General features: G+C 37.7%; 1 protein-coding gene across 2 annotated transcripts in view; it reads right to left on the reverse strand.

Moving 5' to 3' along the window:
• MRC1 (mannose receptor C-type 1) overlaps nt 1–24,276 on the reverse strand; it is a 146,936-nt gene that overhangs the window by 5,919 nt on the left and 116,741 nt on the right. For both annotated transcript variants that reach the window (XM_007196406.3, XM_007196407.3), the window contains 11 exons: nt 24,123–24,164; nt 22,696–22,859; nt 21,578–21,645; nt 20,201–20,301; nt 18,710–18,852; nt 18,209–18,323; nt 14,955–15,121; nt 12,055–12,157; nt 8,129–8,361; nt 5,763–5,928; nt 4,760–4,909 (listed from right to left, as the gene is read on the reverse strand). In XM_007196406.3, the coding sequence (XP_007196468.2) occupies nt 4,760–4,909; nt 5,763–5,928; nt 8,129–8,361; nt 12,055–12,157; nt 14,955–15,121; nt 18,209–18,323; nt 18,710–18,852; nt 20,201–20,301; nt 21,578–21,645; nt 22,696–22,859; nt 24,123–24,164 (1,452 nt within the window). The remainder of the gene's footprint in view (nt 1–4,759; nt 4,910–5,762; nt 5,929–8,128; nt 8,362–12,054; nt 12,158–14,954; nt 15,122–18,208; nt 18,324–18,709; nt 18,853–20,200; nt 20,302–21,577; nt 21,646–22,695; nt 22,860–24,122; nt 24,165–24,276) is intronic.

Consider the following 24,276-nt stretch of genomic DNA (forward strand, 5'->3'; position numbering starts at 1 on the left):
AAGAAGATATGACAAATATAGACATATATGCACCGAACAATAAAGCCTCGAAATACATGAAGCAAAAACTGACAGAGTAGACTTCTCCTGACTCAGAATTTAAAGTAAAAACTCATAGGGAGTTTTTAAACTCCCTGTGGCAACACAGAAGCCTCCTGAAATTCCCTCCTCCCACATACACACCAGTGAACACCTACACACGGAGCAAGTCTCTCAGTAGAATCCAGAAACTCAGTGACTCCTACATAGAGGGCAACTGAGGAAACACAGACATCTAAATGAGTAGGAAAGGCTGAGACACACTCTCTTCATAAACCCCACCCATGGCGCAGTGCTGTATAATCAGGAGGGAGCCCCAAATTGCCAGCTTCTCCCTGAATAGAGAAGGGTTTCAACCATACATCTAGCACCCCAAATTTTTAGGCTCCTGTTCCTCTATTTGAAGGAATAGGCGCCCCAAATGCCTAACTCTGGAAGCTAATGGGGTTTGCAGCCACGAGACCCACAGGACCACAGAAAACAAAGCAGCAGTTCTTAATGGACACCAAACACTTGCTTGCCATGGCTATTCTCCCAGGGCTCAGCTAAGAGGGAACAGATAAAAATGCCTATCTCTCAGTCTTTCCCTAGAAGGGGACTGACTGCATACTTTACAACCTGCTGCCTGGGGGGTCCAGCTGCTAATTTGCATGCAGCAAGGGGCTAGCTGTGATCCTCCTTTGGGAGCTGGTGGGCCCTTCTGCCACCTTCTTCCTCCGACTTGCCGCAATGATAAAATCAGGTCACCAACAGGTCTCTGGAAGGAGATTAGACACACACCTGGCTTATATACTTTCCCAGGTCCTGCCTGAGGGGCCAGCTTCTAATCAGTCTGCTTTTATGTGCTAACTGTGATCCTCTCCTTTGGGATGTCATCAGGTATTGGCACACCCTCAACCACTGGGAGCCACTAAAAACAAAGATGACAGCTTGTATAACCACAAAGTTTTGAGTGACAAACAGGAACTTGGGCTGGATTGACTGATGAGGTTCATCTCCCACACAAGACCACTCTCAAGACTGGGAGAGGTGTCTCTTTTATCTAATGTGCAGAAACCAACACAGAGGGTCAAGGAAAATAAAGAAAAAGCAAAATATTTTCCAAGCAAAAGAACAAGATACATCTCTAAACTGATATTAATAAAACAGAGACAAGTTATTTACCCAATAGAGAGTTCAGAATAACAGCTATCAAGATACTCAATGAGGTCAGGAAAGTAATGCATGAACAAAGTAAGAATTTCAACAAAGAGAGAGAAAATATTAAAAAGTACCAAAGAGAAATCACAAAGCTGAAGAACACAATAACTTAAATGCAAAGTTCAATAGAGGTGTTCGACAGCAGACTAGAAAACTGGAAGAAAGAAACAGTAAACTCAAAGAAAGGGCAGTCAAATATATCCTGAGAAGCAAAAAGAAAAAAAGAATCAAAAAGAGTCAAGCTAGCTCAAAGGACTTAAGAGACATCAGCAAGAGGATCAATCTACACATTATAGGAATTCAAAGAGAAGAGAGAGATGGGGGCAGAAAGCTTATTCAAAGAACTAATGGCTGATAATTTCCCTAACCTTGGGGAAAGAAACAGACATCTAGATCCAGGAAGCATAAGGAGTACCAAATATAATGAATATAAAGAGACAAACACTGAGACACATTATATTAAATTGTCAAAAATTAAAGACAAAGAGAGATTCTTAAAAACAGCAAAAGAAAAGCAACTTGTTACATAAAAGGGAACCCTTGTAAGACAAAACAAATTTTTCAGGAGAAACTTTGCAGGCTGGAAGGGAGTGAGAAGATATATTTAAAGTGCTTAGAGATAAAAGTTTCCAACCAAGAATACTCTACCTAGCAAAATTGTCATTCAGAATTAAATGAGAGATAAAGAGTTTTCCAGACAAACAAAAGCTGAAAGAGTTCATCACCAATAGACCAGCCTTATAAGAAATGTCAAGGGGAGTTCTTCAAGCTAAAATGAAAGGACACTAATTAGTAATATGAAAATATTTGAAAATATAAAAATGGTAAATGTATAGGAAAATCCAGAATATTCTGATATTATAATGGTAGTAAGTAAATCACCTATAACTGTTGTATAAAGGTTAAAAGACAAAAGTATAAAAATAACTATAAATACAGTAATTTGTTACTGTATACACAATATAAAAAGATGTAAATTGTGACATCAAAAGTATAAAAGGTCGGGGGAATGTAAAAATACAGACCGTTTGCATACATTCAAAGTTAAGTTGTTATCAGCTTTAAATACACTGTTGTAACTATAAGATGTTTCATGTAATCTTCACAATAACCACACAACAAAACCTATAGTAGATACACAAAATAAAAGGAAAAGAATCTAAGTAATACTACTGAGAAACCATCAAATCACAAAGGAAGTGAGCAGAGAGGAAGAAAGGAACAAAGGAAGGTCAGGACAGACAGAAAACAATTAACAAAATGGCAATATTAAGTGCATACCTACCAAAAATTTCTATAAATATAAATGGACTAAATTCTCCAATCAAAAAACATAGGGTGGCTTAATAGATTAAAAAAGAAAAAGAAAAAGAAAAAAAAAAACAAGACAACTATATGCTGTCTACAAGAGACTCATCCCAACTTTAGGACATACATAGGCTTAAAGGGAAGGGATTAAAAAAAATTATTCCATGCAAATGGTGTTGAGAAAACTAGACAGCCACATGCAAGAGAATACAACTGGTCCACTATCTAACACTATACAGAAAAATCAACTCAAAATGCTTAAAGACTTGAATGTAAAACCTGAAATCATAAAAATCCTAGTAGAAAACACAGGCAATAAACTCCTCGACATTAATCTTTTTGTATTTGACACTAACAGCAAAGGGAAAAAAAGCAAAAATAAACAAATGGGATTACATCAACCTAAAAAGGTTCTGCATAGCAAAGGAAACCATCAGCAAAATGAAAATGCAACCTCCTGAATGGGAGAAAATTTCTGCAAACCACATGTCTTAATAGAGATTTAATATCTAAAATATGCAAGGAACTTATACAACTCAATAGCAAAAAAATAACCCAATTCAAAAAATGAGCAAAGGACCTGAATAGATTTTTTTTTCCAAAGAAGACTTACAAATGGCTAAGAAGTACATGAAAAGGTACTCAACATCACCAATCATCAGGGAAATGCAAATCAAAACCACAATGAGATATCACCTCACACTTGTTTAGGCTAGCTATTATTAAAAAGATAAGAGATAACAAATGATGCAGAGGATGAAGAGAAAAGGGAACCCTGCTAGTGTGAATGTAAATTGGTACAGTCCTTTTGGAAAACAGTGTGGAGGTTCCTCAAAAAATTAAAAATAGAACTACCATATCATCCAGCAATCCCACTTCTTGGTATATATCCAAAGGAAATGAAATCACTATCTCGAAAAGATAGCTGCACTCCATGTTCATTGCAGCATTATTTATTACAGCCAAGACATGGAAACAACCTAAGTGTCCATCAACAGATGAATGATTTAAGAAAATGTAGTATGTATATACAATGGAATATTATTCAGCCTTTTAAAAGAGGGAAATTCTGCCATTTGCAACAGCATTGATTAACCTGGAGGGCATTATTCTAAGGAAATAAGCCAGACAGAGACAGACAAGTACTACATGATATTACTTATAGGTGGAATTTAAAAGTCAAACTCACAGAAACAGAGGGCAGAATGGTGGTTGTCAGGGAGTTGGGGGTGGGAGAAATAGAGAGATGCTGGTAAAAGGGTACAAACTTTCAGTTATATGATAAATAAGGTCTTAGGATCTAATGTATTAATATAGTGACTACAGTTGATAATACTGCATGGTATCATTAAAATTTGCTAAGAGATTAGAACTTAAGTGTTCCCACCATAAAAAAAAAAAAAGGTAAATATGTGACGTGATGGTCATGTTAACTTGACGGTTAGGAATCCTTTCCCAACAAATATGTGTATCAAATCATTATCTCTTACACTTTAAATGTATTACAATTTTATGTCAACTATACCTCAATAAAACTGAAGAAAAAAACTAAACATAAAAGTAACAAGAAGTGAAAACTCCAGACTGACTTTTGAATGCACCTGAAGGAAATGAGCATGTAACTCTTGCTCGCCACTGTTGAATGAAGAGCCCTGACTTAGGGCATAATCAAAATTTAGTCACAAAGTAATTCAGTGAAGTATTCAGTGGGATTTAATTAAGTAGATTTTTTAATGCACCCCGAAAAGTTCACTTTATTTGACATTTTTATTTCAGGAGGGAAATTGTTCATCTATGTCATGTCACTTGAGTTTTGTTTCGTATTTATTCACAAAGATAACCAGATCTAAATGCTTTTCTATTCATGGGAAAGCAAAATAGTTCCTGGGCACTTGTGAAGCCTGAGCCGATCAGTGATAAAAGATGAACACAACACTCTGAATAATAATCCTAACAATTTAGAATATTAGGGCAGAAAGACTTGTTCAGCAAGTCACTGCTTTCTGCCAGAATTCTTTCACCTTTTGAGGCTACAATGTTAGAAATTACATTTGGGGGGCATGATGTTGACCTTTCTGTTACAATATAAATTATTAAGACAAAGAAACAGGTATTTTTACTTTCCTTAGGTTTTTAATATACAGTGTTACTAGTATCCTGGTAATCTAAATAGATGATTGTGGGATTTTCTGACGGTAAATGTGGCACTTACCCATTCGAAGACATTCCAGAGAAGCTTGGCCCCAGTTCCTTGTATATGAAGACTCGATATAGTAGCAGTGACCATGGAAAGGAATCCACGCTGTGTGCTCTGACTCGGGGCATCTACCAGGCAGCTGTGGAGGTTCAGTGGCAGGGATTTCTGTTAATAAAAAGACATTTCAAATAAAGTAAGACCTGAAGTTTCTTTAGTAAATAGAATAATATATCAGCCATCAAGGAAATTTTCATCGCCTATCATTGCTATTTTTTAAGCCCTAATGGTAACCATTTGGATATGCCATTTCTATTATTGAGTATTCTTTTTACTTTATCATTTAAAATGTATTTCCATAGAAGGTACTATGGTATAACAGCGGTCAATCACAGTCATAATTAAGCATGTAGATCTATAGATACCTACGAAGACGTTAGTAAGTTCCCCTAAAAGGTCAACCAGAAATAATTTGCAAAGGCAGTCTTCCTTCTAGACACTTTTCCTTTTCTAGGATCCTAGCCCCTATAAAACCTTCTTAGCTATGACTGACATTGATATTATAACTAAATGGTATAGGGAGAATTCTAGGACTTTACCACTGTCAGACTCTATAACTGTATTCTAGGACTGTATCACTGTAATATCACTGACTCTGATGAACCTACACATATTCTGATAAAATTATTTTGATATAGCTGTGCTGTCAACATCAGAAGTAATCATCATTTCCTGAGGACTCTGACATCATAGATTCAGAGGCCTATCCCAATAATAAAAATTCAGAAATGTATAAAGAGGAAATAAACTCTAGCAATGAAGAAAATTTTCTCTCTCTGTTATTTTGATCTATGTATATTTGTTTATTGCCAGGTCAGTCTTTGGTTAGGTGAAGGAATATGTTTTACCTTATCCTTAAGCTACCCCAAAACATGTGACTGTTTAAGAATCTCAACGGTGGCTTGTATTAGCTTATTGAGAAAATTTCAAATCCCTTGATTGTTTTTGTGGATTCAATTACCGTCTGATCTTTTGCAGAGAAAATAAAAACTTTCATTGCAATGTGCTGTCTTCCAATAGCCATCAAGATCCATATAAACACACGCTGACTTCAGTCTGGGCTCATCAGTGGCCCAATTAGTGTACCTCACCCTCCATTTATCGGTCCAAACATATTCATTATTGGTCTGCAAGAACAAAAACAACCATTAACATGGAGCCTGGCTTCGTTTAGAAAATACCAAAAGAACCCAGCAAGGAGTAAAAAGTATATTTAAGACTGTGATTTGACAAAGAATCTTCAACATTTGGGAATAAAAAGAACATTATAAACTATTTCTACCAACTCAAATTCAGGAAATGCAGTCTTTTTTAAGAAAAAACTACTTCTTAAAGCTCCCCATGAAGACATCGTTGGAAGCTATTCTGAAAAACACAGACTTAAAAACCTATGTCTTATTCTAGAAAACTCTCTTTATTTGCAGGCCCTCAGTGCAAAAGAGGGGTTTTACCTTCGGAACAAATAAAACACGTATTATATTATCATTGAAATGATAATAAAAACTAAGTCATTTTCATTGAACTCATGGACCCCTGAGAGAAACACTTATCTCTTCTAATCTTCTTACTGTTTGGCTGTTGAAACAGGGTCAACGACAAATGACTTATGCAAGGTGACATGGGTGGATAAGAGAGGAGCCTAGGTCTCTTACCTTCCAGTTAGGTGGTCTTTCAACCAAAATGAATCTGATGGCATCTTTTAAAGATAATTGTTTTATTCAATTTGCATACTTCTTATTAAATTTATTTGGGCAAATTTATGGTCACATACAAATTAATTGACAACATCAAAAAGATTACTTATCAATAATGTTCTTTTGACAGTCTAAAAGAAATTTTACAGGTAAAGCCTCACGATAGATGCTGTATAACTTTAGTCAGAGATAAGTGAATTTTTAAACCATTCAAACAGCTGTCCCCTTTTTAACTGCATTATTTAATTTACCAAAGCAATTACCAAAGATCTAATGACAAAATCAAAAGCATGCATTATCTCAAGTTAGAATTTTGTAGTATTCTACCATATTTAATCAAATAATGCTGGCATAATCATTAACTCCACAGATGTAATAAATATAACATTATTGTTTTAGTTACAAATGTTGGGATAATGGAAAGCTATTTAATCTTTCTAACAAAAAATAAAAGCCTATTTTAAACTCGTAAGAGAATTGGGACCATATTTGTGAGAAGAAAATACATGAATTATCAAGAGAATTAGTTACTAAAAATAGATTCAACACAGAAGTAAAAATGCCGTGCTTCAGTTTAAACACAGAAATCATTGTGTAACTACTTACTTTTAAATGTTCACTAACCTACGTAGGAAATACTCATTGCAAGACGTGTAAATGTTGGTCTCTGCGTCATGGTAGAGGAAGGTCTACAAAGTCTGGCACTGGTCTACTCTCCAGCTATATCCCCTTATCTCCTTTTATCTCTTCTTGGTACTCCTTCCTTATGAGCCACCAGCCTAGACCACATCTATAAAGTTTGACTTTCTCCGAGAAGCCCTGTTGGTCCTCTCCCCTTGCACAAATGATCGTTTTTCTCTCCTCTCCCAGCACTTTGTGTATACCTCTCTTTGACGCTGTATTACCTCTTAATTACTTGTTGACATCTCTATTTATTGTACTAGGAAGCTTGCTGATTGACTAGTTAGATGGATGGATGGATGGATGGAGGATAGATGGATCCCCTGGCATCAGAGAAGACTCATTTTAGGAAAATTTTGGCAACTCCCACACCGCTCTTAGTTCTGTGCCTCAACCCTCACTCTACACCATCTTTTGCCAACCTTGCTTCTCTGTTATGGAATACAGGGAATTGACCGCAATGAAAGCTGTCACACACGATGGAAGCTGCACAGCTTCAGAACAGATAGCAACTCTAGAATGACTTTTCACAAAAAAATAAGGAATATCCTCATCGCCCAGGAACTATGCCCCTGACGCTTTCTTAATTCCTATGGCATAGTTGTAATCATGACACTAGAAAGAAATAAGTTAATAAATAAAACTGTTTAGATGCAGAACTTAATTTTCATATTCAAAATATACAGTAACACTGTATATTAAAAACCTAAGGAAAGTAACAATAATAATATCACTTAGGTAAGTCTTAGTTTGATTTCTGACATAACATCACTAACTTGCTAGATCCTTCCACTGGGTCCTAGAGAGATTGGGTCTTGTACATGTCAGTATCATTTCCAAAGCCCAGCAGGTTTTTACACACAGCAAGTATTCAACAGAATGAACAGAACAGAATCATATTCAATCACAATTTATCAATCATGTCAAGTCGCACATGTTTCCAGCATCTTACCAAGTTACTGTTCAGGGCGATCCACACAGGTTCATTCAGGGTTTGCATCTGCATCCATGCAAATGCATTGCTATAGGGATGTAGAATGCTAGCAATCAGGGAAGTGTGAAGCTTGCAATAATCATCTGCTTCATGCCACTGCAGCTTTAATTTCACGAGTGAATAGCTACTTTCGCCGTATTTAATAAAGCCATCTGTTGGAATTGTTGTTGGAGAACTAGGCAAGGAAGGGTCTGGAATAAAAAAGTATTTCCATTAATATTAAACATTACCTGAGTGCCATCAGTACATGACTTCTATATCTCATACATCCTAAAAAGAATCTGAACAGCACAATTCAAACCGTCAGGTGTTTAACATATTTTCATGAGCCATTTCACACCAGAACACACAGTTCTATTTTTTAATCAGTATGCCTGATTGAATTAAGTCATCTCCAAACTCTATTTAGAATATTAAGGTAAATACAGGATCAAGTTTCTAAACTATAAAACCAAAAAGACTTGCAAATACTATGAGATCTAGTATCTGGATGAAAGTCACGCCACAGTTTAATCCCATGAATTAAAGAACATCTATCATCCTGTCAAGACAAATCTTTTTTTTTTTTTCCATCTTGGTCAAATTTTAAGGTCAAGAACAGTCTTCCTCTCCTTCCCTTCCCCCCACCCCCCGACTCTGTTCCATTCCACCCATGAATTTGCATCTATTTGTATCTATTTGACTTCACCTGTGAATCACGGACCTTCAAGAAATTGGTTTATGCTCTGGAATGAAGCCATATAACAGTTCCCACTTCATTTAACCTTGATCTCAGGATCAAGCTTTAATCTTATGATGATTTCCCATGTGAACGCCATATCTTATCCAAACTGAAGCCTTTGCAAGCTGGCGTCACTCTGGTTTTCTGATCTTTCCTCCTCAATCTCTCAGCATGCGTTTCTAATAACTACTCTAGACCTACCCATACTTTGGGCCACTTACTGTCAAGACCCAAAAAAATCTTGTTTCTGGGCACCTTATAGCTGATGCCTTAGGGCAGAACAGAGGTCAGCGGATGACAGCCAGAGGGTGAAATCTGGCCTGTTGTCTGTTTTTGTAGCCCATGAGTTTTTAAATGGTTGGGGAAAAACAAACAATGAAAAATATTTTGTGACATGTAAACAATACATGAAATTCAAATTTGTGTCCATAAATAAAGTTTCAGTGGAACTCGGCCATGCTCATTTGTTTACGTACTGTCTATGATTGTCTGTGATCACAGCAGAGTTAAGTCATTGCAACAAAAACTTTATGGTCTACAAAGCCTGCAATATTTATAATCTGTCTCTTACAGAAAAAGGTTGCCAACCCCTGGTCTAGGGTCCTAGATGTCCCTGCCTACCGATGCTGTCTTGGCCAATTCTCCAACCTGTTCCACTGTACACCAACCCAACCCACCATGTGCCTTGTTCTGTCACTCCAAGAATGCCAAACTTTCTTTTGAAGACTCTGGTAAGGCAACAATTTTAATTCAGCAAGGAGGGCAGCCTTCCCTTTCTTCTGCTGTTGCTGCCACCATGTGTTGATAGAATAGCATTAAACCAAGAGACCCAGCCCGGATCCTTCCATGTTACAGCCGGTAGGAAGTAAAGAGTCTCATCATTTCTCAGCTTGGAGAGAGCTGGGTTTGTCTTAACAACATGGGAAAAGTTTTGGACTGCTGAAAGTGGCCAATGAAGCTTGAGATAAAGCTTTAAGAAGCTTCACCAAAGGATTTATGCAGCCAGGAAATTAGCTCATTTATCCAATTAGCTTGTTTATTAAAACACTCAGAAAAAATTATAAGGAAAAACTGAATTACTGAGAGGTTATTTTCAGGTGGTTAGATTATGGGTAATTTTTTCTCTTTATGCTTTTCTGTATTTTCTAAAATTTCATCAAGGGACATGTGTTTCATCAAGGGATTGTTTTTAAGTGTTTTATATTCATATGTATTCATTCATGTTTTTATTTACGTATCTTTATATATTTACATGAATTCATATATACTCATTCATACATACTCATATATATGAATAAAAACAACACTGTTTTATTTCTTATTTATTTAATTTTATTCTTTTGGCCACGCTGCACAGATTGCGGGATCTTAGTTCCCCAACCAGGGATCAAACCCAGGCCCCGGCAGTGAAAGCCCTGAGTCCTAACCACTGGACCACCAGGGACTGCCTGAAAACAACACTGTTTTAAAAAAATACTGAACACACATTCTTTGTTGAAATTTTAGAAAATATAGAAAAGCATAAAAATGAGAAAAAAAATTACTTAGAATCTAACCACCTCAATATTTTAGTGTTTCCTCATAATTGTTATAGAGAGATATATATAGATGTATAGACATATTATATATAATATAAATGCAAATATATATACATAGAGAGAGAGCATTAGAAAGAGACAGTTTTTGACAAATGAAGAAAAATACAATAGTACAATGAAGGAACTAAAGGTCTTAATCCCACGATGCAAACATATCCACTATTCCTACTTTGATGCATTTCCATGGCCTTCTTGTTCTTTTTTTTTAAGAGGGTTCAAAGTGTTTTTTGCATCATCAGTAGTCTATAAAATTTCATATTCTGCCTTTTTCACGTTAACACGGTCAACCTTTCCCGAAACCTAAGTCATTAAAAATTGTCAAAATATCTTTTGTCAGCAGCAAATATTCTATCCCTTGCGTTTACAGGAAGAAGAAAAAGAATTTTAAACAAGTTTAGGAATCATCATTCCCTCCTGGAAGGGGACTCCCTTCTTTCCCCAAAGATTGGAAGCACAGATGCATTACCAGTGGCCTAAGATTCTGGTGCTCGAAGGGTGTAGCAGAGAGAGAAAGGCGGCATGGCCTGGACCTTCTTTTGGATCAATAGCAGGTTAGAATTCCTGCAGGACTTTGCAATCATCTGAAAATATCTTCAGTGATTTTCAGTCATTGCCATGAATTGATATCAGTTCCCTGATTCCCCAGAAAGTATAGAAAAATTTGTTAGATCCGGGAGATCAAGTAGCTTCTAATTCAAGCTCCTCTGAGAGCCCTGCTTAGGGTGACCGCAACCCACCTCATCTTCAACCCTCATCTCTAATCTATCTTTTATTTTCTGAACCTCTTCTTATGTAGCCAAACGTTTCTATTCTAATTTCACTCGAAACTAAAATGCACACGACCATAATCTTGACTCTTGGTCGATATCCACATATCTGTTTTATTTTCCTGGCACCATAGGTAGGCTTCCTAAGATGAAAAAAGGACCACAAATAAGACATCTACATTTTTAGAGACACAGAATACATAACAAGTAATGAGGCATATAGGGTGTTTTGGGGCAATGGTTCTCAAATTACACAAATTGAAGTGAGGTATCCCTACTCTGACATTTTTTTTTTTTTTAAGGTAGAGGTAAGCAAACATCCCAAATTTCTAATAAAATTAGAAAAAGTTTCAACCTCTAGTTTAATCTGTGCAAACTTTCTGGTAATGGATGAGGGGGCACATTCATGAATAAATTACAGAAAATATCCTTCTTGTCTGTCACAGGCATCCATGGATGAAAGAGAGAATCAAATAAACATGTTGATGGGGACTTCCCTGGCGGTCCAGTGATTAAGACTCCGTGCTTCCACTGCAGGGGGTGCAGGTTCGATCCTTCATTGGGGAACTAATATCCCACATGCCACATGGCACGGCCCAAAAAAAATTTTAATTATTTAATTTAAAAAAATTTTAAAAAACAACGTGTTATGTGCAAGGGAAGGGTCACTTTTTTAAAACAAAACTTAATTTTTTAGAGCAGTTTAAGGCTCACAGCAAAATTGAGAAGAATGTCACTTTTTAAAAAGTACGGGAAAACCCCACCTCTTACAGCCCAGCGAGGTCCAGTAGGACTTACCGGGAAGTGTCTGGCATACATAACCTCGCTTACTGTCACAGGTGTCATCCATCCATTTTCCTGCATCCCTTGACTTCCCTCCGATAATAAGAACACAGTCAGCCTGTATATTCATGGAGAAGAAAAAAAAAAGCCAAACGTGGATCGATAATTATTTAAACCAATTCATTAATAAGCAAAAAAAAAAAAAAAAAAATCCTTTATCCCTAACCTCCAACTTTTAGGATAGTCCTAATTCATTTACAGCATGTTCAATTCATCCCTACTTTCCACGCAACTGGCCAACTTCCATGCAGATCCCTCACTGAACCCTTGCCATTTTAATTGAAAATTAAGCAGAGTTGGATAAATTTTGGCGCTGGTTCTGAGAAACGCTGCTGTCAGAAATCTCATTAATTCCCTGAAAGCTACCACAGCTTTCACCAGGGCCAGAGCCGTATTCTCAGCCTCCAGCCTCAGGATCCCATGAGCCTCAACTATCAGGAACCCCTAACCGTACATTTCAAAGATTCTCTGCTCAGCCCCATCTCCCCTCTTAGCTATTCTTACCTTTCATTATCCTGGCTCAGCATCTCCTCTCTAAACCAGGAAACCTACACAGAACAAGCATGTTTCCACTACACAATGCATGTGAGCATTTCTCTCCCACTCTCTTTATCAAACTATATTTAACCCTCTTCATTTTACAAGTCCTGAAATTGTAACAACACAGTATATGTGCTTTGATTCCAGTTTTGTGGAATACAAACTTTATATTTTTACACACGCTAAGAAAAAAATCTAGGAATAAAACCAACAAAACAGTGTTTTTTTTTTCCTGGAAGGTGAGTTTACAGATTTTGTTTGTTTCTGTTGTTTCTCCTTTTCATTATGTTCTAAAAACAAAAACCTTGCTCAACAATGACTTTTTTTGTTTTAAATGAAATTTACCACTCACCCACGAAATCTTTCTAAGCAAACCCTATCTCACTCCAGTCTACTTTTCAGCCCTCATTTATGTAATAAGGATTGAAAGAATTTCTCCCCAGAAAGTCACTTACCCACAACCAGAATATATCTACCCTACACATAGCTACCAAATTAATTATCATAAAGATGCCACCTTGATGAGATGGTTTTTCTGCTCAAACCTTTTTTTTTTGCTGCCTATCTGATAAAGTCCAAACTCTTTCTTAGGGCATCTAAATTTCTCTGAATTCTGCTTTCCACGTTCTAAAGTTGACGCCTACTTCTTTTCTGCATGAAACTCCTACTATATCTAAAGCTCTTAATTCCACCCAAACCCATCTTGTGCCTTTTTCTTAAAGACTTTATTCACCTTTCCCACTTAACGCGACCTTCCCCATCCTCTTGCCATGATCCCCTAATCATGATGTTTTAAAACTCTTGGGAAGAAGACCCACAGCTGATTCTTCTTCACATGCCCTCTTTCCATCAAATGAAGAGCTCCACAGATATGTCCTGCCTGATTAGATCACTACATCCCATAGTAAGTTTCTTTCCTCCTAACTACTATCATGCTTTATAGCTGATCTTCTCATTACACACTTTCATTTTGTTCCTGTCGTCTTTCTTGTAGAAGACTTGGGGTCTAGCTTAGGTATAAGCTTCTTCAAGGTAAGAATAAAATCTTATGTGCCTTCATGTATTCCACAATGCCTAGTATGGTGTTTAACACTGACTAGTTGGCTTCAATGATATAAGATTAAAAATAGTGAAATAAAGAAGCAATTGTCATGTACCACAATGTTCATTACAGCTCTATTTACAATAGCCAGGACATGGAAGCAACCTAAGTGTCCATCAACAGATGAATGGATAAAGAAGATGAGGCACATATATACAATGGAATATTACTCAGCCATAAAAAGAAATTAAATTGAGTTATTTGTGGTGAGGTGGATGGACCTAGAGTCTTGTCATACAGAGTGAAGTAAGTCAGAAAGAGAAAAACAAATACTGTATGCTAACACATATATATGGAATCTAAAAAAAAAAAAAAAATGGTCATGAAGAACCTAGGGGCAGGACGGGAACAAAGACACAGACCTACTAGAGAATGGACTTGAGGACATGGGGAGGGGAAGGGTAAGCTGGGACGAAGTGAGAGAGTAGCACTGACAATATATACACTACTAAATGTCAAATGGATAGATAGTGGGAAGCAGCCACATAGCACAGGGAGATCAGCTCGGTGCTTTGTGACCACCTAGAGGGGTGGGATAGGGAGGATGGGAGGGAGACGCAAGAGAGAGGAGATATGGGGATACATATATATGTATAGCTGAGTCACTTTGTTATACAGCAGAAACTAACACACCATTGTAAAGCAATTATACTCCAATAAAGATGTTAAAATAAATAAACAAATAAATAAATAAATAATTTTTTAAAAAAGAAGAAATTGTCCGTCTCTTAGGTTAATGCACTTAGCACCTAGCAGAGTGTATGACGCATAGTAAGCACTCTGCAAACAGTAGCTCAATCATGATGATGATGATGATGGCGACGATAACTTCAGAAGGAGCTTGCAGAACTACACCCCAAATACTACAACAGTTTCAAGAGTTTAGGGGCAGCTGATGCAAAGAACATTGCTAACTCTGGGTTCAAGTGCACATGCTGAGTACAACATGCGCCCATACTGGAGCTGGCTTTCCCTGTTCCTCACTACTACCACCATCTAGGTCCTCCCACCCCCAACCCAAAGACGAAGAGTTCTTAACTGAATGTATACCCCTTCCTTCAAGGCTGGCTCAGTCTGAAACAGTTAAAATGTGCAAGAATGAATCAGATCAAGGAGTACTCTGGCAGAATTTTTCACAGAAGATCAATCACTAATATGTTGACCTGAAGCCAACCGAGAGTGGAGGGAGAGGTGACCTGAAAGTGATACTTACATCTTCATAAGAAAGACTGCTCCTCCTCCCACCAGGGTAACCTTTCCCCCAGTTTGTGTAATGAACTCCTCGTCCATCCGTCCAGAGGAAGGTGTGCTCTGAATTGACATCATTCAGCCCAGTCCAGGTGTTAAAAGTGGAGTTCTTCATATGATATGTAAGGAATGCTGAAAGAAAGTTTCACAAGATAATTGTGAACTTTGAGGGGAAAGACTCCCATATCAAAGATACTCAGAATACATTAATTTACAAATACCGAGCCTGTGATCAATGTCTTTATTATCATTTAAAAGCACTTACCAGGAAAACAAACACATTCTAACCTGAGCAGCATGTTATCACTTCAGCTTTGGACTTTGAAAAGTTCCTCATAATAAGAGTCTAGGTTTTACCTGGGTCACTGCAGATAGTTGCACAGGCTGTGCCCTACCCAAGGACACTGGGGCGCTGGGGAAGCTTAAGTCCACCCTATGCCCCACTCTCCTTTTTATACACCCAGATCTGGGTTGTGGCTTCCTACCACCCTGCAGGAAGAGGCACATTTTTCTGATTCACGCCCGGTCATCCTGTGAGTGAGCAGGTGTCCTGTGTCTATAGATAAGATAACCTGATTCTACTGGGCTGGCCAAAAAGTTCGTTCGGGTTCTTCCATAAGATGTTATGGAAGAACCCGAACGAACTTTTTGGCCAACATAATAATAACTAGGGGCCAAAGAGAGCTCTTGATCTAAAAAAAGTTCTGAAACTAAAAACTATTTGTCAAAACGAAAAAGCATTAGGCTGTCAAATGATCACCACCTTGGACTGCCAAACCAAAAGAGCTACCCAACTGGAACTCCTCTGGGGCAGCCAGTTCCTAGGGGTCAGCGGCCATCCACGTCCACTGCGCATGCTTGGACCCAGGGGGCATCCTGGTGCTAAGTGCTCACATCACTGGGAGAGAAATTCAGAGAAAGCAGGACAAATATGGCCTCTTGCTTCTTTATCAATTCTGTGGCAGAGAGGATGGTGGCAAATATCCAGAAACTGCAAAAGGCTTAAATGTACACGTTCCCCATCCGTTCTCCAGCAGCCCATCCCCATGCCTGCCACACCACGGCAGCTGCCTTCTGAGGCCAGCAACCTCACCTGCCAGGAGCTGTGGACACCAAGGACACTAGATGGACGCTGAGTGAATGAGCACGGACTCTACGGGACAATTTCCAAACTCTGCTTAAACACGACTCCTGAATGCAAATAGGAAACCAAATGACTAAGCACTTGGGTTACTAATAGAAAATGTAAAATAGAAAGAAGGCCACAGAGATTATCTGTTTATTCATGAACAAACAGTTCCGCAGAAGGGTCATTGCTGCGTGCTTACTCTTCGGCAGAGTAATAGACGCCATTACACTGCTCAGAGGTTTGCTTATTTCTCAATTAACTGAAAGTAAAAAAAAAAAAAAAGAAAAGAAATTTCTTATATTTTTCAGAAAGAAAAGAGCATGGGTAGATATTTACTTTGTTTTCTTATTTATTTCCTAAATAAGATCATAACTCTTGCCATATCCCCAACTTGAAATGAAATGTGGAAAAGCTCTACCTGCCAATATTTCAACACTGACTTGTTTTCTGCCAAGAACCACAAAAAGAATTCAACAGCGTGTGCCTGTGTTGCCAGGAATAATGTTAGTTTATCTGAAAATTGTTCCCTTCTGCACATCTCTATGACCCAGGTTCTAATTTTGTTATGGTAAGAATCAGCTCTTTGTGGTTAAGAGAGGGAATCAATTATTGTGTTTCTCTGCTGGGTAGCTAAGCCCAGAATGTGGTAGACCAGTCAGAGAAATGTGAGTATTATATTCCTGAATTTTTTTTATTGTGTGCTATGGTTTGACACGTTTCTTCCAGTGTCTGGCAAGCTGCTGAACTTGTCAAAGGTTCTCAGTGAAAGCTTGGTTGATTTACTGTAGAATGTGTTCCAAGAAAGCACATGGTAGCATGTAGGGAGTGAAATTAACATTTAGGAGAGTGCCACACAGCGTTCCAAGGTCTCTCTTCTTTCTTATCTTTTTTGAGGTATATCATTTTTTTCCAGTAAATGATTTTGGAAGTCAAAGAACCTCAGAACCAAAAGGGAACTTAGAAATCATCCAGTCCACATCTTTCCCCAACGACATCACATAAATTCCTACACACAACAAATATGTATTGAGCGACTTCCATGCTACGTACCAATCAACATATGCGACTCTGCAGCACCCATTTCAGTACCTTCCAACAAAAGCATTTTCACAGCCCTTTAAAAAAACTCACGAAGCATCCCATCCAATTAGTTCTAATTGCTAGAATAACCTCCTAATTTTGAGCCTAAATTTGTTTCCCTGTAACTGCCACTCATGGGTTCTAAGTCTTCCTTCTTGAGTGGGACGATCCTTCAGAGTTCACATCCTCTTTTCCAGGCTGTGAAACCTAGGGTCTTTCAAACCGTCCTCACTCGCTGCTGGCTGTGGTTTCCAAACCTTCATCAGTTTAGCTGCTGTCATCTGAAAGGCCCGCGGTTGGTCAACATCATTTTTAAAGTAACTAATTTAACCTAATATCTACATCAAGTAAGGTGGCCCCAAAAAGACCATGTGAAAGGGGTCAAGTACCTTTCTCTTGACCACAATATAATGAATTTTACAACTTGCTATATGGAGATGGTGTGTTTCTTCATCCTGTTCTTCAAAGCTCTGGCTTATCCCTATGTTTTATCAAATTTTTTTTCTCAATTTGTTCCAAGTTCATATTGAAAAATTAGTTTTATTGCATTATAAATTCTATATCAAGTGACAAGAAGAGCAGTACATGGAAAATGAGCAATTTTTAATTTTATTCCTGGAACTACTCTTCTTCTTTGACTCTTTGGTGAGAAAACTGGTTTGGCAGAAACAGATGGAATTGAAGCTGGAAGACCCAGTTTGATTCCCAGTCCTACCCCTTACCCTCTAAGCTCCCTGATCTAAGTCTCCCTGAACACATTTCCTCATTCACAAGGGACTAATGATTCCTGCTTCACAGACTTGTTATGAAAATGGAAAGGCAATTTACATGTAAAACGCTCAGCATAAGGCCTACAACTAGTAAAACAGCTCCCAATATGTGCTTGCTTTCGCTTCCTAGTCTTTACTCTGGAACACCAAAAGGTCATTTACTATAAGCAACATTCTACCATTTTAGGGAAAAAAGTTACATATTTATTCGCATCACTGACTGTAAAACGGCCCACACACCTTGCTCTTTTTCATTGTGTATGGACGCCAGATTTCCTCCAAATCCTATGCAAGCTTTTCGTGCCTCTTGCCAATTTTTTCTTTCTTCTTCAACAAATCCAAAGATTTTGAAACACTCGGATGGAAGGAGAAAAAAATCATAGGGATTACGTAAAGATAACAGTATTTGCTCTAAAGAAATCAAAATGATCCATGAAGATTAGAGCTAAATATACATTCGCTCACAACCAAATAGAAATGCAAAAAATTGTTAGTTTTATTACCCATCAGCTTTCTTTGCAAAGTTTTTTCTCCCTTGGGACAAAGGGCACAACTATTTGGGTAATACTGTCAAGTCTACTATCAATTCCCACAGAGAATTTAACATGGAATTTCCACGTATTCTTGCCTAAAATTTTTTAAAGTGACGAGGCAAGCAAACATTAACTTGAAGCTGAAAGATTTGCATTGCCACTCTCCACACTAGTCAGCAACACGACTACAACTAAGTTTTCTTAGTACCTTGTAATTATAAAAATTCCAACCTTCCTTACAACCTCCTGGGACCGAGGGTGTGGTAGGGAGAGCCGTGGCATTGATACTACTGTTATGGCGTTGACAAATGAAGGCATTTGGAGAACCACAGTTAATGTCATTCCAGAACCCTGACAAAGAACAGAATAGTTAAATTAGATTTACACGCTTAAAAACACTGTTTTTTAAAAACACTTTTTTAAAAACACTTTTTAAAAAAACACCTTTGTATTGAAGTACAGTTGATTTACAATGTTGTGTTAGTTTTGGGTGTAAAGCACAGTGACTCAGTTATATATATCAGATTCTTTTCCATTATAGGTTATTACAAGATATTGAATAGTTTTCCGTGCCATACAGTAGGTCCTTGTGGTTTATCTATTTTATATATAGGAGTTAAAAACACTTTTAAAAATGTATTTAGTTTATAATAGCCAAGACATGGAAGCAACCTAAATGTCCATCAACAGAGGAGTGGATAAAGGAGTTGTGGTACATGTATACAATGGAATATTACTCAGCCACGAAAAAGAATAAAATAATGCCATTTGCAGCAACCTGGATGGACCTAGAGACTGTCATACTGAGTAAAATAAGTCAGGCAGAGAAAGAGAAATATCATATGATACTGCTTATATGCAGAATCTAAAAAAAAAAAATGATACAAACGAACTTATTTACAAAACAGAAACAGACACACAGACTTAGAAAATGAACTTATGGTTACCAGGGGGGAAGGGGGAGGGGGATAGTTAGAGAGTTTGGTATTGGTATGTACACACTGCTATATTTAAAATAAATAAGCAACAAGGGAAAAAAAGATAATAAAAAGCTTACCCCCAAAAAAAATAAAAAATAAAAATGTGTTTATATTTTATAAGGATTCTCAAAAATGGTTTATACTACAAACATCATTTTTACACAAGAGACAAGAAAGATCTATGTGACACCCTTTTGCGCTTTCACTTAAACAAATAATAGTTCAACTTCATAGGGAGTTTACTATGAGCAAAGCACATACCAGATGTTGCAGGTTATTATCTAAATAGCCAGTAATTGCTAATAATAATAATCTAATAAACTTTATATACGAAGCATTTGCTTAGTGTTTTCTATGTATTATCTCCTTAATCATCTCGACAACTGATACATTCTGTTATTATTCCCCTTTTACAGATAAAGACATAGAGATAAAGGAGCTAGATAAACATTCTGGATATTTTCTTCATTCAGAACATGAAAAAATGTTTCATAAAATGAGAAGAAGTGAGAAGATTGTGTCATTTAATTAGAGTAAATGTTAAGCATCCATTCTCCTTACAAATTGAACAGTTATGTTGCTAAAATTAGAATTCTCCTTCATTCTCTCTCCTTTTCTTGTCTGATTTAAGCACACAACTTGCTACTTTTAGCCTAAGGATGTAGCAAATGACACATCACACCACAAGGCAGATTCAAGGAGATTGTGATCTTGTCTACCTGAATTTGAATACATGGTTACACAGTTTTCATCATCATTTGCAAAATTGGGTTCACCTGTGGCCCAAGCCACATAATCCACTTTGCTTCCGTCCATCCAACTGGAAAAGAAAATTCAGCCATTTAGCAAAAATCCAATCAGAAGAGTTGGCTACAGCCTAGTGGTGGGAACAGGCAAGTCAATCAAGATGAAGACAGCACAGCACCCGAAGCAAAGAGAAGAGAGGTTTCTAGAGAGAGCAGCAGTAAACCCCCAAAGGTCATCGGTGCTCCCCGGGGCACTGAGATCTCCTGCAGTAACTGGATGCCTGGCTAGTCTGCCTTCTTTTCCCTCCCTGGAAGAAGTACTTTTAGTCTTGATGTGAGAGAAGAAATGGAGATCCCAGTTACCCTGGAAGTGGACCAGAAGTAAACATCCTCCCATAGGACTTCTTAGGCATGAGTCCCACAAAACAAAACCACCCACAGAGAGACGGAGAATACAGAGTTTCTCATTGGGCCTGTTCTCTGATTTTCATGTTTACTCTGGTTTCTCCTAAGGTAGGTGAGCCAATACTCATTTTCATAAATTACGGAAATTCGGCGGCCGTTCGTTAGCTGGAAGGAGACCAGGAGATCATCGAATTCGACCCTCTCATTTGGGGGATGGTTAAAATGGATGCTTGTCCAAAGGAGCATCAAACATTTCTGATCTTTAAAAATAATGAGTGTGAGTTTGGGTCCTTCTTGCCAAAAATGGCAATAGCGGTCACATGGAACATATGTGGTTAATACATCTACGCAGGAGCCAGGAAGACATACTTGCTCTTCAAACTTAGAAGAACGTGGGCACTAATGAACAAGGAAAGAAACCCCCCAAAATGTACTAATTTCCTCCCTCCTGCAGCTTTTGCTGGCCCCTGAACCTAATGAAAAACAGTACAGTCATTCCTTTGAAGGGAAAGCATTTCAGGCAGTTGAAAGAATACTTCAAAGCAGTGCTCCGAAAGCAGCAAGTGGGGCAACATGAAAGGCCCCTTTGGTTCTAGGCACCAAGGACAGTCCAAATGGGAATAATTTTTCAAATAAATTCAATATTCATATCTGTATAATACATCTTCCTAGCAGACGATTTACTAACAGTTGATGACCTCCTGAAACAAAGGGAGGTGACATTTTGCAAGATTCAATCAGAGTCTGAGTTGTTTGAGATTTATAATGTCGAAATATTTAACAGGATTTTTAAAAATTGGTTTTTGTTTTTAAGATGTTTTGTAGACTGAGAGCCCAGCAGGATTTTTTTTACATTCATTCAGCAGAACCAAAGTCTGAAAATCACTTTTTGTTGCCCGTCAGAGCACTGCCCTAAGCAAAGTTGTTTTATTTTGATTTACTCACGTAAATTTTTTATCCAAGCTGATCAATAAACCAATAAAATATGCTGGCTGTGCATCATTCCTGTTTACCTAGAACATGGAAGTTTACATATAGTTCAATCTGTACTTACATGATAAGCAAATTCTTAAATAAAACCTACAGATTAATGAGGCAGGCTATTTGGGGACTTTTCTAAGGAGGCATTCAGACAGAAACTTTGTTGTATATTCAATGGTTTTCATAGAAATAAAAGGAAAAATATGCACATTATATAACAACATGCATTTATATAGCAAATACCTTAAGACATTCTCTGTAACACCAGATGCCATTAGTAATTAGACACTATTAAAGATGTTCTTTAAAACAAAGTAGCCATTTGGGATTAGGTGTCTAAGGAAAGACTTCTCCACCCACATATATACTGGTGCAATATTAGGAAATACCTTGAGAATTTCAAACCATGGTATATCTATGAAGATGGAGATAAGTCATGCTACACTCCAATACCTTTGTGATCAAATGAATTTTTATTCTTTCGTTACTGTTGAACTTATTTTTTTCCTTCTCTCCATCTTACCTCCTTTCTGGAAAACAATAAAGATGCCATGAAGATTTTTAAAGAGAAAGATCAAGCCAAGGACGCTTGGAAAAAAACCAATTATACCTTCACTGTTAGCTGACAATTTTGGTACGCCCAAAAAAGAGTTTTATATGAATAATCAAGCTGTACTATCTATTAACCAAGAATCTGGTTAAGATTAAGACATAAATTATAATCAACTTGCACTAAACACAAAGGGTCCAGGATTGATATATAACAACTAGTTAAGAATGAGAATTTTTGAAATTCAAATTAGTGAACTCAAAGCCATCAAGTCTGGATTCTCCCAAAGCCCAGGCTAAACACTATTTCTGGGTTCTCTGATTCTCCACTGAATACTCCAGCAATCAGGTCATTCACTTCTGCGATGGCCAATACCCAGCACCCCTGCCCTGACACTCACATCTTTACCCCTGACCTTAGGAGGTTCAAATTCAGCACATAATTGGAAATTGCACCATGGGGTAGCAATCGTAGACATTGTCTTTGCTTAGCACATGTCACTGTTCCATTCTTAAATTAATCATATTCTTACATATTTCCATAGAAACTTCTTTTCGCTTTCACTTCGGATAGAAACAAGATCACCAAAATTCCTCTTGCAAAATTCTCGTGCCTTGTCCATGGTTTCCTTCTCTTTGCTAAAATAATACTGGTAGTCTTTGTAAATAGCCCACCCATCGTCAGTGACTGGTGGATCTGAAAAATTAGTGAAAAAAAGGTAATGAATTTTATTTAGACAAATTCAAGAATCTGGTATGTGTGCTACACAGAAGTGAAAAGAGCAGAGTAGCCCTATCATAGGTACCTGCAACTCTGGGAGCTCAGAAGGAGTAGGATGTTGATGCCAGTACAGACTGAATTACCTAAATCCAAATATCTACCTTCCACTAACTCTGTACAAACGAGTTACCTTTCTTCTCAGCTAAGTTCCATGTATCATTATTGGGTAAAAGAACTCCCAATGTTACAATCATCAATAGGAGCTGGAATGACTGACATACATGCACCCATGATGTTTTAGTTTCAAAGAGTGGAAACTGTGAGAAAGCAGCTTTCATCTTAATCTAACAAAGAACTTGTAAAAGATGGACTTGGGTGCTTCAATGTGTAATTGAAGAACCAAGGAATTCAGGGACCAGGAGGGCTCCGAAGGCTTTTTCCCAACTATGGAATTCTATGGTTCCGTGCTATAGTAGGCTGAGTAAAAGCCCCAAAGATGCCCAGGTCTTAATCTCTGGAATCTGTGACTGTTATACGGAAAAACATACTTTGTAGACGTGATTAAGTTAAGAACCTTCAGATGGAGAGATTACCCTAAATTATCTGTGTGGGCCCTAAATGTAAATCCTAAGTATCCTTACAGAGGGAGATGTGAGTACAGAAGAAGGTGGTGATGTGACAAACGAAGGAAGATAGTACACTGCTGGTTTTGAAGATAAAGGGAGGGGCCATGAACCAACAAATGCAAGGAATGCAGCTCTAGAAGCTTGTGACAAGGAAGTAGATTCACCCTTAGAGGCTCTGGAGGGAGCATGGTCCTGCCTATCCCTTGATTTCAGCCCAGGGAAACTGAGTTCACATTTCTGATCTCCAGAACTGTAAGGGAATAAATGTGTGTAGCTTTAAGCCACCAAGTTTGTGGTAATTTGTTACAGCAGCCATAAGAAACGAATACATGAGGGCCTTGGATTTGATTCATGAAAGCTGAGAAGTGAATATTAACATGCCTTATGTTTGTGCATGGAAGTATCTGTCTGGAGGAGTAGATCCAAACTTTCATGAGATTCTCGAAGATACTAAGAACCTCTTCTCTCCACCTTCTTAGGGTAAGGTTTTTTGTTTGTTTGGTTTTGTTTTTGTTTGTTTGTTTGTTTTTCCATCGAGAAAGGAAAGAGGAAGAAAAGGAATCTATTTTCTATTTCTATCAATACAGAAATCAGGAAAAAAGGAAACACCTACTGTCTTGAGGAGCTGGGGTTGGCTCAGGCTTTGGTGTTTGTCCTGGAAAACAAAAGAAAATTAGGTATAAACAGTGCTTGAACTTGTGCTATTACATATCCTTCTTGTTTCACTATTTTCACGGGTCAATAGAGCTAAAAACTTCACTGTTCTC

Source organism: Balaenoptera acutorostrata, chromosome 3 (assembly GCF_949987535.1).
Source record: "Balaenoptera acutorostrata chromosome 3, mBalAcu1.1, whole genome shotgun sequence".
NCBI classification, from domain to species: Eukaryota; Metazoa; Chordata; class Mammalia; order Artiodactyla; family Balaenopteridae; genus Balaenoptera; species Balaenoptera acutorostrata.